This window comes from Poecilia latipinna, unplaced genomic scaffold (assembly GCF_001443285.1).
Source record: "Poecilia latipinna isolate Pla-1442-1.1 unplaced genomic scaffold, P_latipinna-1.0 Scaffold443, whole genome shotgun sequence".
NCBI lineage: Eukaryota > Metazoa > Chordata > Actinopteri > Cyprinodontiformes > Poeciliidae > Poecilia > Poecilia latipinna.
Window position 1 is genome coordinate 59987 of NW_015113059.1, and position 11160 is coordinate 71146.

Here is an 11160-nt window from a genome sequence, read left to right on the forward strand (position 1 = left end):
CACTGATGACCATTTCTGAGCTTAGTAAATATTCATGTTCCGTAGAAAAGCTGCAGAATCACTGCTGGCTGTTGGGTAAGATCCTGTCAGGACAGGCGCTGTGCAGGAGATAAGGTTCGTCTTCAGCTCTCACGGATGATGCAGACATTGTGCTTCCCTTTTTGTTCAGAGCAGTTTCAAGGATCAGAGCTACTTAATCATGACTTCTCCTTTCTCCTGCTGAAGCTAAACCACAGAAGTAATCCAGCATCAACTAGCTACAGTTTTCTGCTTTAACCTCAAACCAAACAAGTGTCTGAGATATTCCAGAGAGACTCGGGGACTAATGCCAACAACTGCGGCAAGATGGATCCGTTTCCAGTCCACTGGGTGAGAAGAGCTCTGTAGCTGCATTTCCATTACAAATATGTGAAAATTTTTATTTATATTCCGTTTCCATTAAATAAGAAATAAAATTAAAATCACGTGAATAAACTTAGCAGATAATGTCACTTGTAACGAGACATTTCCCCGTATTTTTAGTGAAACAATCTGCCAATGGAACCAAAGAAAGCCAAATAATTATTTACAGAAGCTTATATCTTGCTGAAAAGTTACTTGTAAGTTAGTTTCAAGTGTACTAAGATATTTACCAAAAGTGCTTGGTGAGATTTTGTGTTTTTGCAGTGATGTGGGAATTGTGGGAAAACTTGCAGCATGATGGAACCTCATGGTTGGAGAAACATTTGACCCAATCAGGGGAAGTAAAGAATCAACCATCATGTCTTCTCACGATCACTCCTGTGACGAAATGCTGAATCAGGAGTATAAAACTCCAGCCGTGGGTTTGTGGAGGATCAGATCAGCGGCTGCAGTCGTCCACTTCGGTCCTGATTGATTCCAGAGACTTCAGACTGGTCAGAAACTTCAGACTGGTCAGAAACCAGATGGTTTGGTTTGAGAACAAACAGAACTCTTGAACTCTCCATCAACTAGACTCAAACAAGTAACAATGTTGACCAGAGTCCTAAAATGCTTCCAGACGCAAAGAAGAAGATGCTGATTCTCTGAAAATAATTTATTTTCTTCTAACATTCCAGGTGTCATCAGGATGACTTCCTCTACCTGTTTGTTCCTCTTCCTCAGCTTCATGTTTTCCTCCTTTGGACTCGTTGATCCCACCGCCCTTAAAGTCCGGATCACCAACCACGCCCTGAACATGTGTAAGGTTCCTGTTGACCTAGAGTTGGAACATGGGAACGGAGCTGTAATTTCTGGTTGTTGAGTTCCTGTGATGTGATGAAGCTGTTTGTTTTTCCACAGTGAGAGACGAAGCTCTTATCATGTTTCACGAGCAAGTGGAAGGAAATGTACTTCCAGGTTTCCAGTATTTGAACTTGAAATTCAACAAGTAATGTCTTGACCGGACACCCACTGACACAAAGTCTGACTGCATTACACCAACTTAAGTGGTGCCATTTGAAAAGTTGTACTTGTAAACTGGCTCCTAGCTAACTTATAGGTTTAGTAGATAAGTATTATTTTGCATGTTAAATAATCAACTATGAAATGGAAGTTTCTTTTCTTCTCTTCTGTTCAGTGTGAAGTTCACTGGGGTCAACGTCAACGAAGCTCATCTTTCATTCGTGGAGAACTATGGCTTCCAGTTAGTGATTCAAAACTTTGGCTTTACCTTGAACTTTGACGCCAGCATTAATCTTTATTTCGTGTAAGTACCCAATTCTATCTACTCCAATTTTAGTAGAACACCAGACTGAGGGTCCAAACTGGTGGAGAATTCAGTAACATCAGTAGATCAGCAGAACTAATGATGACTTTAAAAAGGAAGAGTTTTAATGCTTCAGAGTTCACTCAGCAGGGTTTACTCTAAAACCTCAGTGTCAAAGTTCATCCGTGTCTAGAAGTTCTTCGCTTTAAGCAACGAAAGCAAAAGCAAACCCTATTTGATTTTAGAAAGTTTTGATTGTATTTCTGATCATCATGACTTAAGTGATCCATTTCTGGTTCTACAGTGAACCAGGGACGTCCCGAGAATTCATCTTTACAGGTGCAGCCGTCAACATGGAGGTTGGTCTGGCCAGAAATGAAAATGGAGGGCTGGTAGCTGACATGAGGGCCTGCCAGGCTTCAGCCGACCAAATTAGATTTGTTGGAGCAGCTCAATTTGGGTAACTGAGATCCGGACTATTTGAAGTAGATTCTGGGTCTGTGAAGGTTCTGAAAGCTCTATTTTGTTTCCAGGAATCTTCAGAAGATAACTGAACAAGGAATTGGGGCCTATATAGTCTCCAATAAGGTTTTTTCTTCGTCCTCTTCTGTCTGAACCTGAATGTTGATAAATGACTGCTTAGTGGCCAGATATCACAAACTTTAATTATCTTTGAAGCAGCCAGTGTTTATCCAGCAGTATGAAGGCTAACAGGACTCTCTCTGCTCTCTCTGCTTACAGTTATGCCCCTTTCTCAAAAACTATCCTCTGGATTTTGTGAACCAGAAGCTGAACAGTATTCCAATGGCTGCACCGCTCCCGCTAGACTTGGGCATCAACTTTGACTATACCCTAACCAGAGACATCCAAGTGACAGCTACAAGCCTGGACATGACTTTCAAAGTGAGGAAAGATTTACTTTGTTGCTTTTTAGATTTGAGTTACGATTTTAAACTTACAACCTGCTTGAAATGCAAAAACTTGTACATTTTGTCTCATATTTAAGATTCAGTCAGGCGTGTATAATTAAGGAATGGACAATATGAATACAGATTACCTGGTGTACTGTAACATAAAAAACATGTTTCCCTTTATTCTGTCCCTAAAAAAGATTTTATTTCTTTCTCAGCTGGTTAATTTGTAGAGACTCAAACAGAAAGCTACTAACTTCTTCTGGTACTGGGTAGGATCCTTTGTAGCGATCCAAATATAGGTGATCATCTTTGCATCCAAATAACCTGCATGCTGTGCTGTAGTTCACTCCTCTAGAAGGAAACGGGTCATGCAAGAAGAGGCAGAGATGAGGTACCTTATCTTTGTGCTAATAAAGGGTCTGTTGTCTAGTCGCTAAGAGAGTTAATGTGTAAAAATCAGAAGGGTGGTCAGAGTCAGATGAGGGCTAGAAAGGAGAATCCATTGCACTGGATCAAGAAACTCAAAAAAGGGTAAGGATGGACTGCTGCATCTTCTGGTCAGAACTTGTGACACATGAACATCTCTGACAAAGAGCAGTGAGAGAAGGTTAGCAGACAGATGGCGGCTGCCACTAACATAAGACAGTTTCCTGGTGGGCATCATCTGTGGCATTTTTTCCGCCTTGGAAGTGAGCAGGGATCGTCATGTCAAATTCCTGATGAAGTCGACTGAGGCCATCTCCACAGAGACCCTGCAGAAGAGTTTTCTGTGTCTCGTCCAGCTCCTTCCGCACTCCCAGTTTTACCTTTAAATCAACCATGCGCCACTCAGGGCCTTGCTGAACCCCTCGTTCAGAGAGTCTTGCCGAGTTCTAATCACTGTTCCCTGATTTCAAAACTTTGCCTGTAGTGATGCTTGTAATCCCAGTCTCCAGTGTGAATTCATCCTCCAGAAAAACATCAAAACCCTGAGATCATGCACATGCAGGTGTGCAAGTCAAGTCCAAATGAACCAGGAAAAAACTGCAAGACTTCAGGCCACAGGTCAAAATGACAACATATGATGTACCTGCCCTCACAGTCAATGAACCAATCAACGTCTGACTTCAAATCAGCCTCTGCTGGTCGGTCCGAATGGTACCACAGCTCTTGGGGTTCCAGATAGTGGGGTGGTACTGGACTGTAGGTATCATGGGTGGTCTCGTGTCCACAGACTGTGGATAACTTGTCAGAGCTGATGCAAGCTGACATGCTTTTTCCTGCTAGTTTCATGATCCAGTGTGTTTATCCACCAGGGCCTGGCGTACAGGCAGCCACAGCCCCCTCCTGTGATGGAAACAGTCGTGGAGCCAGTTTTCATGGAGAACACCCTGATGGCTTATGTGGGGATCTCTGAATTTTTCTTCAACTCTGCTGCCAGATGCCTCTACGAAGCAGGATCCCTATCGAAAAACTTTGATAGGGTAGGTAAAGACTTTGTTATGCTGACATGTCCAGTCCTCAGTAAAGAAAACTCTTTAACAACACTCATTGATGATGTAGCTTTCTTACTGAGGCTTCAGAATCCTCTTTCTTTTACGGCAGATAAACTCGAGGGCCATGAAGTTCGCTTTAAGAGTCAAGCAGTTCTTCACAGTAAGTGGAATAAGAGTTATACGAAAACACTGATGTTCTGAAACAGGGGGATCATTGTTGAGCTTCTGAAGTCAAAACTGAATAATGACACGGTATTTCCACAGCAACCGTGGAACCTGGACCAACCTCTTGAAGGTCAGGTGGGGCTCACCGAAGCGCCAACCATCAGCATCACCCAGTGTGACGGTTTCATTTTCAACATGAGAATCAGAGTTAAGGTCATTGCCCCTGAAACTAGAAGGCCCGACGTCTTCTCCGTGTCCGCGGTAACGCAAACAGACCCACAGAGGAGATTCAGGTGGACCAATGGCATTTTCTTCTCATTCACCTCCATCTCTGCTGCAGGTTTGCTCCGTTAGCATGATGGTTACCATTGAGAGGAATCGTCTCACTTTGCCTTCGAAAGACATCAAGTATGGAAACATGAAAACTCCTCCGAACTTTCAGATATGGAGTCTTTAATTCCTTTAAAATTGTTTTTATTTTTTATTTTTCAGTTGTCGAATTGAAACCAGCAATAAAGTTAGAAAAGTTCTGGTAAGAACATTTCTTCATCTGTCAGCTGCCATACCCAGACCCTTCAACAGTCTTTGCCGAGTAATGATTTTTTTGTGGGTGTTTGTGTTGCTGCTGAGCAGGTAGCTCCTCTGAACAAGCTGATGAACAACGAAGCCACAAAGTTCCTGTCAGGTGAGATGATGGAGAGGAAAAGAATTGACTGACGGCAGAGAGCCTCAGGAGGTCGATGCAAAAACAGTCCTCAAACTTAGAAAGACTGAGTTCAATCATCCAGGAAGTGGCTATGTCACACACCAGATAGGGCCGGTCTTTCCTGGAACCCTTTAAACTTGCCAGGGTCAACATCTCTCCAGACTTTCTAAAGGTCTGCCAGGGTATTGCTTTGCAATTTCATTGATTTCCATTCATTTTCAGTTTGGTCCATGGATTTTAAGTCACTTAACATTGACCTATGACTGATTCCACCACAGTCGTAGTAAAGTTGTGAAGTTGAGAGAGTAACACGACTTGTTCTCTACCAGCACTGACTTAGACTTTTAGGTTGTTTGTCACTAAAAGGTTGCCACAGAAACTCTCTGGGAAATCCCAAAGAAAACACTTAGACAGAAAACAGGATTTTAGCTCCAACCCTTCCCAAAGAGCCGTTAGCTGGATACTTTGACCAAATAGAGGGAAGTCGTCAGCATGTTGCATAAAACATATGGTGCTACCTGAAGTAATGTTGTTCAGTAAGTGTGTGATGGCCAAATCCATGGCCACACTCTGAAGGCAGAAGTCGGTAACTCTTATGCACAATTTAGTTTTCTTAATTTTTTTTTTTTTCATTCAAAAACAACACTTTAGTTTAAGTAAAACACTTATTAGTTGATTTGGATACATTTGTTCTTTATGTTAGCGCGCACATTTAGTTAACATGTGTATTTATATCAACTTTAAAGTTTAATTTGTTTGCAACTAACTTTGTTTGTTTTTGCCGGTACTTACCTGCCTTGGAGTGGCCAGACAAAAGATGGATGCCAGGGCTCAGCAGGCTTAAATGCTGATTGGACTGCACCACTAGTTCCTGCTGGCAGGGGAAATTTGTAGTTTCTTTATTTAGATAAGTTTTGTATTTAAGTAAATATTAGTATTTAAACTTTAATATTTTTGATTTTCATTTTTTGGGTTTTAGTTTAGCCAAACTTAGCTGTACTGTTAGTTGTTTTGTGTTATTTGTAATTGTATTCTGTTTAGTTATCCCTATTGTGTCTTAATTGGTCTGATCAGCCAGTATATAAACCCCTGTGTGTCATTTCTTTGTTAGGTCAGTTATGTTTGTTTGTGCAGCCAGTTTGTTTACATTTTTTGCCTGAGTTCAGTTTTGTTTCTTTGACCTCTTTTATGAGCTCAGTTTATCCTTTGTCATTTATAATCTTTGGGTTAAAATAAAAACCTATTTTTCTAATTAATATCCTGTGACTTCTTCTGGTTTTAACTCGGTCCATCACAAAGTGGATGCTGTTATTGAGACCAAAAGAAACTCAAAGACCTTCAAAAAACCAAGACAAAACTTTTAGTGATTTGTTGAACTTCTTAGCTCAACTTCTCAGTCAGACTGATGACGCACAATCCAAAAACACTGTAGTATTTGCACTACTGCTTAGTGCAGATATATTAGTACACTTGAAAAAGACAAAACCAACTTACAAGCAGCTTTTCAGCAAGATGGAGCTTGTTTTAAATAAATAATTTCTTAATATTTTAAGAAAAAAATTCTAATTCCATTGGAGGATTATTTCATTTACAAGACATTTTTTCCCATGTTGTAAGTGAAATAATCTGCCAATGGAACTCATCCTTTTTCTTCCATATTAATGAGTTAATAACTTAGAACTAGCTCCTTTATCTTTCTGAAAAACTGCGTAACTTAGTCCTGTCTTCTATCAAGTGTACTGAGGTATTTCTAAAAGAAACTAAACCAAACATACTTGGTAAGATTTTGAGTGCAGATCAATCAGAACTGATCACCAACAGCCAAATTCATCAAAAAGGATCTAAAATGTGGTCAAAATAGTTGGAACTTGTCTGTTAATGACAGAAGGTGACATAAACATGAACACTGTGTCTGCAGGTTGGTTTGGTGAAGGAGTTGAGATTCCTATTCCTCCAGAAATTAACTTCATCCAGGGAAACGTCCGATATGAAGATGTGAGTCTTTCCGGAACACTGTTTTTATTTGATATCAATCTGCAATATGTGGATTAGCTACATCATAAACAGACAATTCAGATTTATTTAATATTTTTCTGTATATTTCTGAGTCAAAATAACAAATTTTTAAACAGTTAGTTTATGATCAAACATGTTTTGATACCACTAGTTCCACTGGTAGATTATTTTACTTACAACAAGGAAAAGGTGTCTTGTAAGTGAAATAATCTTCCAGTGGAACAAACCTTTTCATCAATATTTATGAATTATTACTTAAAACAAGCTGCTGAAAAATGAATTGTAAGTTAGCTTAGTATTTTTCCAAGTATGCCAAAACATTTGAACTAGAAACTAGACCAAACTATTTGGTAAGATTTTGTGTTTTTGCAGTGTAGCTTACCCCCAAGTCATGTTTTTGCTGATAAATTGTCTAAATTGGTTATTTAAGATTCTGTTTTTATGTTTCTGTGTGAATTATGAAATTTTCCCATAAATTTGTTTTATTCGATAATATTTTACCTAAAACTGTCTCACTGCTGGCTTTAGTGTTATTCCAAGTGTTGTAAGATATTTGCATTAGAAACTAACCCAGAAATATTTTGGGTTAGTTTTTACAGTGTACTGTTCTCACATAAACAGAGTATCTTAAACGCAACAGACCATCTTTCACATAAAAAACTCCTTTAAATGAGTTGGTCAAACCTAGATTATATCATGATGAACTGATTACTGATTCAATAAAACAAAAGTTTGTCATTTCTGAAACCTTTATTTTAAAATCAAAACAAAAATTATTTTCAGCTTCCCTAAAATGACCAACATCTGGTCTTCTGATCTGGATTTATTGTAACACCAGTTAATGATTGAAACACCAAAACTGACCACATGTTTCACACTGATCTGAAACTATAAATGTTTCTGTAAATGTCCAACTTTACTCAGCTTTTCACGAGTTCCTGCCCGTTATTAATGGTTAAGCAGATTCCATCCATCTGTCACCGTTCTAACCACTTCCTGCCTGTTGCTTCCTGCCTGCAGGGCTACGTAGTGGTGGGAGGAGACCTGCGCTCCACTCCAGCTGGGAGGCAGAGAGTGGCAGACATGGTGAGAGGTCCTGGGAGATAAACGGCTCACACCAGAACCTTCCTGTGCAGAACCACAGCTTTGTTCAGAAATAAAAACCTTCAGCATCTCAGAGTCTGTTTTCTGTCTGACACACCTCAGCAGAATCAGCCAATCAGGAAGGCAGGAGGCCTGTTAGCCTGGTGCTGACCTCAGATCAGTCCAAACTGTAATCCTGAGAGAGTCTAAGACACGGTCAGATCCCAGTCTTCATCATCAGCCTCCTCTTCATCAGACAGAGAAAACTCATTCACCTGAAACACACACAGTCAGTATGTAGAAGAAAAACACACACCTGGAATCACACTGAAAACCCCCCCCACAAAATTTTATCAAAATATTTCTGTCTAGTTTCTAGTGTAAATATCTTGGTACATTTGAAATAAAACAAAACTAACATACAAGAAACTTGTTGGCAATTTATATAAACTTGTTTTAAGTCAACAAATTATTAAAATTGATATAAAAGCACAAGGAAAAGTATTTCTATTGGCTGAATATTTCAAATATAATTACACATTTTTCTCTTGTTCCAAGTGAAATAATCTGCCAGTGGAACTACAACTTTTTCATCAACATTAAGCAAATATTGACTTAAAACAAGCTCCTATGTCTTGATAAAAAGTTACTTATTTAATTTTGTCCCATTTAAAATGTACTAAGATATCTACTTGGTCAGATTTGGTGGTTTTGCAGTGCAGGGGAGGACAGGTGAGCTTACCTCCAGGACATCTTCAGTTTCATCAGCTTCAAACTGATCTGAGGTCTGTTTCAGCTCCACCATCACTTTACCATTCCCTGCAGCAGCAGATCTGGGATCAGCTCACACAGCTTACAGTAGTTTTACTGTAACATGAGTTTAGTCTACCTAGAAGTATGAGCAGCACGGAGGAGAAGGCCTGGACCAGGGCCTTCTCTCTGACCGACCGCTGCAGCTTGCAGCGCCTCTGCAGGAGGACGTCTGGACCTGGACACAGAGACGACAGGGACAGCAGCCACTGACTGAAAGTTCTGCTCGGACATCAGAGCCAGGGGCGGTGCCAGCCTGGTTGGGGCCCCGGGCCATCATTTAGATTACCATTTACCACATTCCATATTTATTTTAATATTCTATTTGAAAAAAAAATTCTTAGATTATAAACAAACATCAAGACACAGATTTCACTCCACAACTGTCAATTAACATCAAATTTGTTTTATAGAATTACACTTAAATACATATTAATTTGCACAAATTTCATAAAAAGTCCTACCCTTTGAGAAATAATTACTTTTGTGATGACATGCCATTAAGGAATGCTAATCCACCTCCTTTGGTTTTGCCACCTCTCTTACATCTCTGTCTAGCTGTATGGTTGGAAAGATGTTGGAGTAGGGGATATGGTGTAACTTCCTCTTTCTCAGCTCCTCTGGGTTGAGGCAGGTAACTCAACATGCCATTTTCTCACCTGTACTGGTGAAGGTCTCCTCCACCACTGCGGCTCCTCTTGTCGTCACGCCGTAACGCGGGAAGCTAAGCTTCATTATACAGCCAAACCTTAACTTCTGTCTGGCTCCACCCACATCCTCTTCTTCATCCTCACCTTCTTCGTCACTGGTGAGCTCCTTCAGCTGTTGAGGACACACAGACAGGAAGTGACCTGCTTGCTCTTACTCACCTGGACTATCAGGTGAGGTGTGCGTTTCTCACTGTGATGATGTCAGAGGTCCAGCCATTGAAGCCCAGGTAGTGATTGGCCAGTTCCAGGCAGCGGGCGTGGCTCAGAGGAGCGTTCTTGCCAGACAGGAAGTGGGGAGTCTGCTTGGAACTCAGCTTCACCTGTAGGAGCAAACACAGGTGAGACAATCAGAAGTAACAAACAAGTTAACGCATAATCCAGAGGCGGAAGAGGTCACCTTGAGGGCGGAGTTCTGTAGCAGAGGGTGTCCATGTGCAAGTCTCTGGGCGTTGGCGGCGTGAGCAGCAGAGTAGAACTTGATGATGGCGTAGAAACCAGGTGGGTGGAGCGGAGCGTTGGGACACACCTTCAGCAGGTAGAGCGGTCCAAATGAGGAGAAGACGTGATAGAGCTGCTCCTGAAACGACAAACAGCAGATCAGTGCCAATATGTCGCGTCAAGAGGACTGGATCTGATTAGCTGCTCTAACACAAAGCTCCGCCTACAGGAAGCTGCTTCCAGAAAACATCTTCTAGATGTCTGTGACAGAAACACTGAGAAGATGGAAAATATTTGAATAAAATAAACAGAATCATTACAACATTGAACAAATAAAATATGTGGAAGCCATTTAAAAGTAAAAAAAATTTATAAACTAAAAATATATAATCCTGATTACAAATTTATGAAGAAAATATTAATGCAAAGAAAATAAAAAGGAAACTAGAGCTTAGAAAAAAATTTTATACTGTCCATAGGAAGAAAAAATAACAACCAAGAGAAAGAATAAATAAATAAAACCATTAAGAAGTTAACTTTAACCTAAAAACATATTTCTCAACGATAACAGCTGGACCCTCATTCTAGGTTCTGTTGTAACTCATCCCGTTTCTGATTTTAGTTCTTAGTTCGGACTTACATAAATCTGATCCTGGGTCAGAACCGGAGGGATGTCCCAAACGAACACGGTTTTGTTATTGTCCATGGGAACCTTAAACTCCAGGATATCCACCTCCATCCCAGGAAAAAAAAAAAGAAAAAACCCCACCAAACTCCGTTTAAACCCCAACCGTTTTTAATTCGTTTCCGTTTCAACTGAAATCTGGATTCTCCAAAACGCCATTGGAAGCCGGGTTCTGTTTGAGAATAACTACCAAACACTTCGGCATTAAGCGTAACTGCTCACACATTCAAATTGAAGAAAAATAAAAGAAAGTCAAACTTCTGCCCAAATATTTTCCTCCCGGTTTGGTTCAAAATGGCGGGTTTCTGAGTTGAATCCGGCAGGCGGGGTCTTGTCTTCATAAATAACCAATCAGGCTACAGATCAGACTGTGACGCAGCAGTACTGCCTAAGTAACGTCATGGCACGTACACAATCATTTTTTTTCTCTGGCTCTCTATATATATATAT

The 11160-nt window shown here is 40.4% G+C and overlaps 2 protein-coding genes across 3 annotated transcripts; one reads left to right on the forward strand and one right to left on the reverse strand.

The window, feature by feature from the left end:
• The first annotated feature begins 845 nt into the window (after nucleotides 1–845).
• LOC106951146 (phospholipid transfer protein-like) lies at nucleotides 846–8106 on the forward strand. The gene is made up of 15 exons (XM_015038493.1): nucleotides 846–985; nucleotides 1080–1202; nucleotides 1303–1390; nucleotides 1580–1708; nucleotides 2013–2168; nucleotides 2242–2296; nucleotides 2450–2611; nucleotides 3918–4085; nucleotides 4207–4257; nucleotides 4362–4523; nucleotides 4603–4670; nucleotides 4755–4794; nucleotides 4896–4947; nucleotides 6887–6963; nucleotides 8005–8106. The coding sequence occupies exons 2-15, from the start codon at nucleotides 1091–1093 to the stop codon at nucleotides 8089–8091; spliced, it is 1407 nt and encodes a 468-aa protein (XP_014893979.1). The 5' UTR covers nucleotides 846–985; nucleotides 1080–1090; the 3' UTR covers nucleotides 8092–8106.
• Nucleotides 7716–11028, reverse strand: rdm1 (RAD52 motif containing 1). Of its 2 annotated transcripts, XR_001425759.1 has the most exons (8): nucleotides 10666–11028; nucleotides 9985–10164; nucleotides 9779–9907; nucleotides 9537–9699; nucleotides 8957–9055; nucleotides 8810–8886; nucleotides 8186–8342; nucleotides 7716–8112 (listed from the first exon to the last, which is right to left on the reverse strand). XR_001425759.1 is itself a non-coding variant. In XM_015038494.1 (7 exons), the coding sequence occupies exons 1-7, from the start codon at nucleotides 10762–10764 to the stop codon at nucleotides 8274–8276; spliced, it is 816 nt and encodes a 271-aa protein (XP_014893980.1). In that variant the 5' UTR covers nucleotides 10765–11028; the 3' UTR covers nucleotides 8092–8273. The 2 variants fall into 2 exon arrangements, 1 of the variants encoding a protein (XP_014893980.1); XM_015038494.1 differs by having other exon boundaries at nucleotides 8092–8342.
• Nucleotides 11029–11160: the final 132 nt, after the last annotated feature.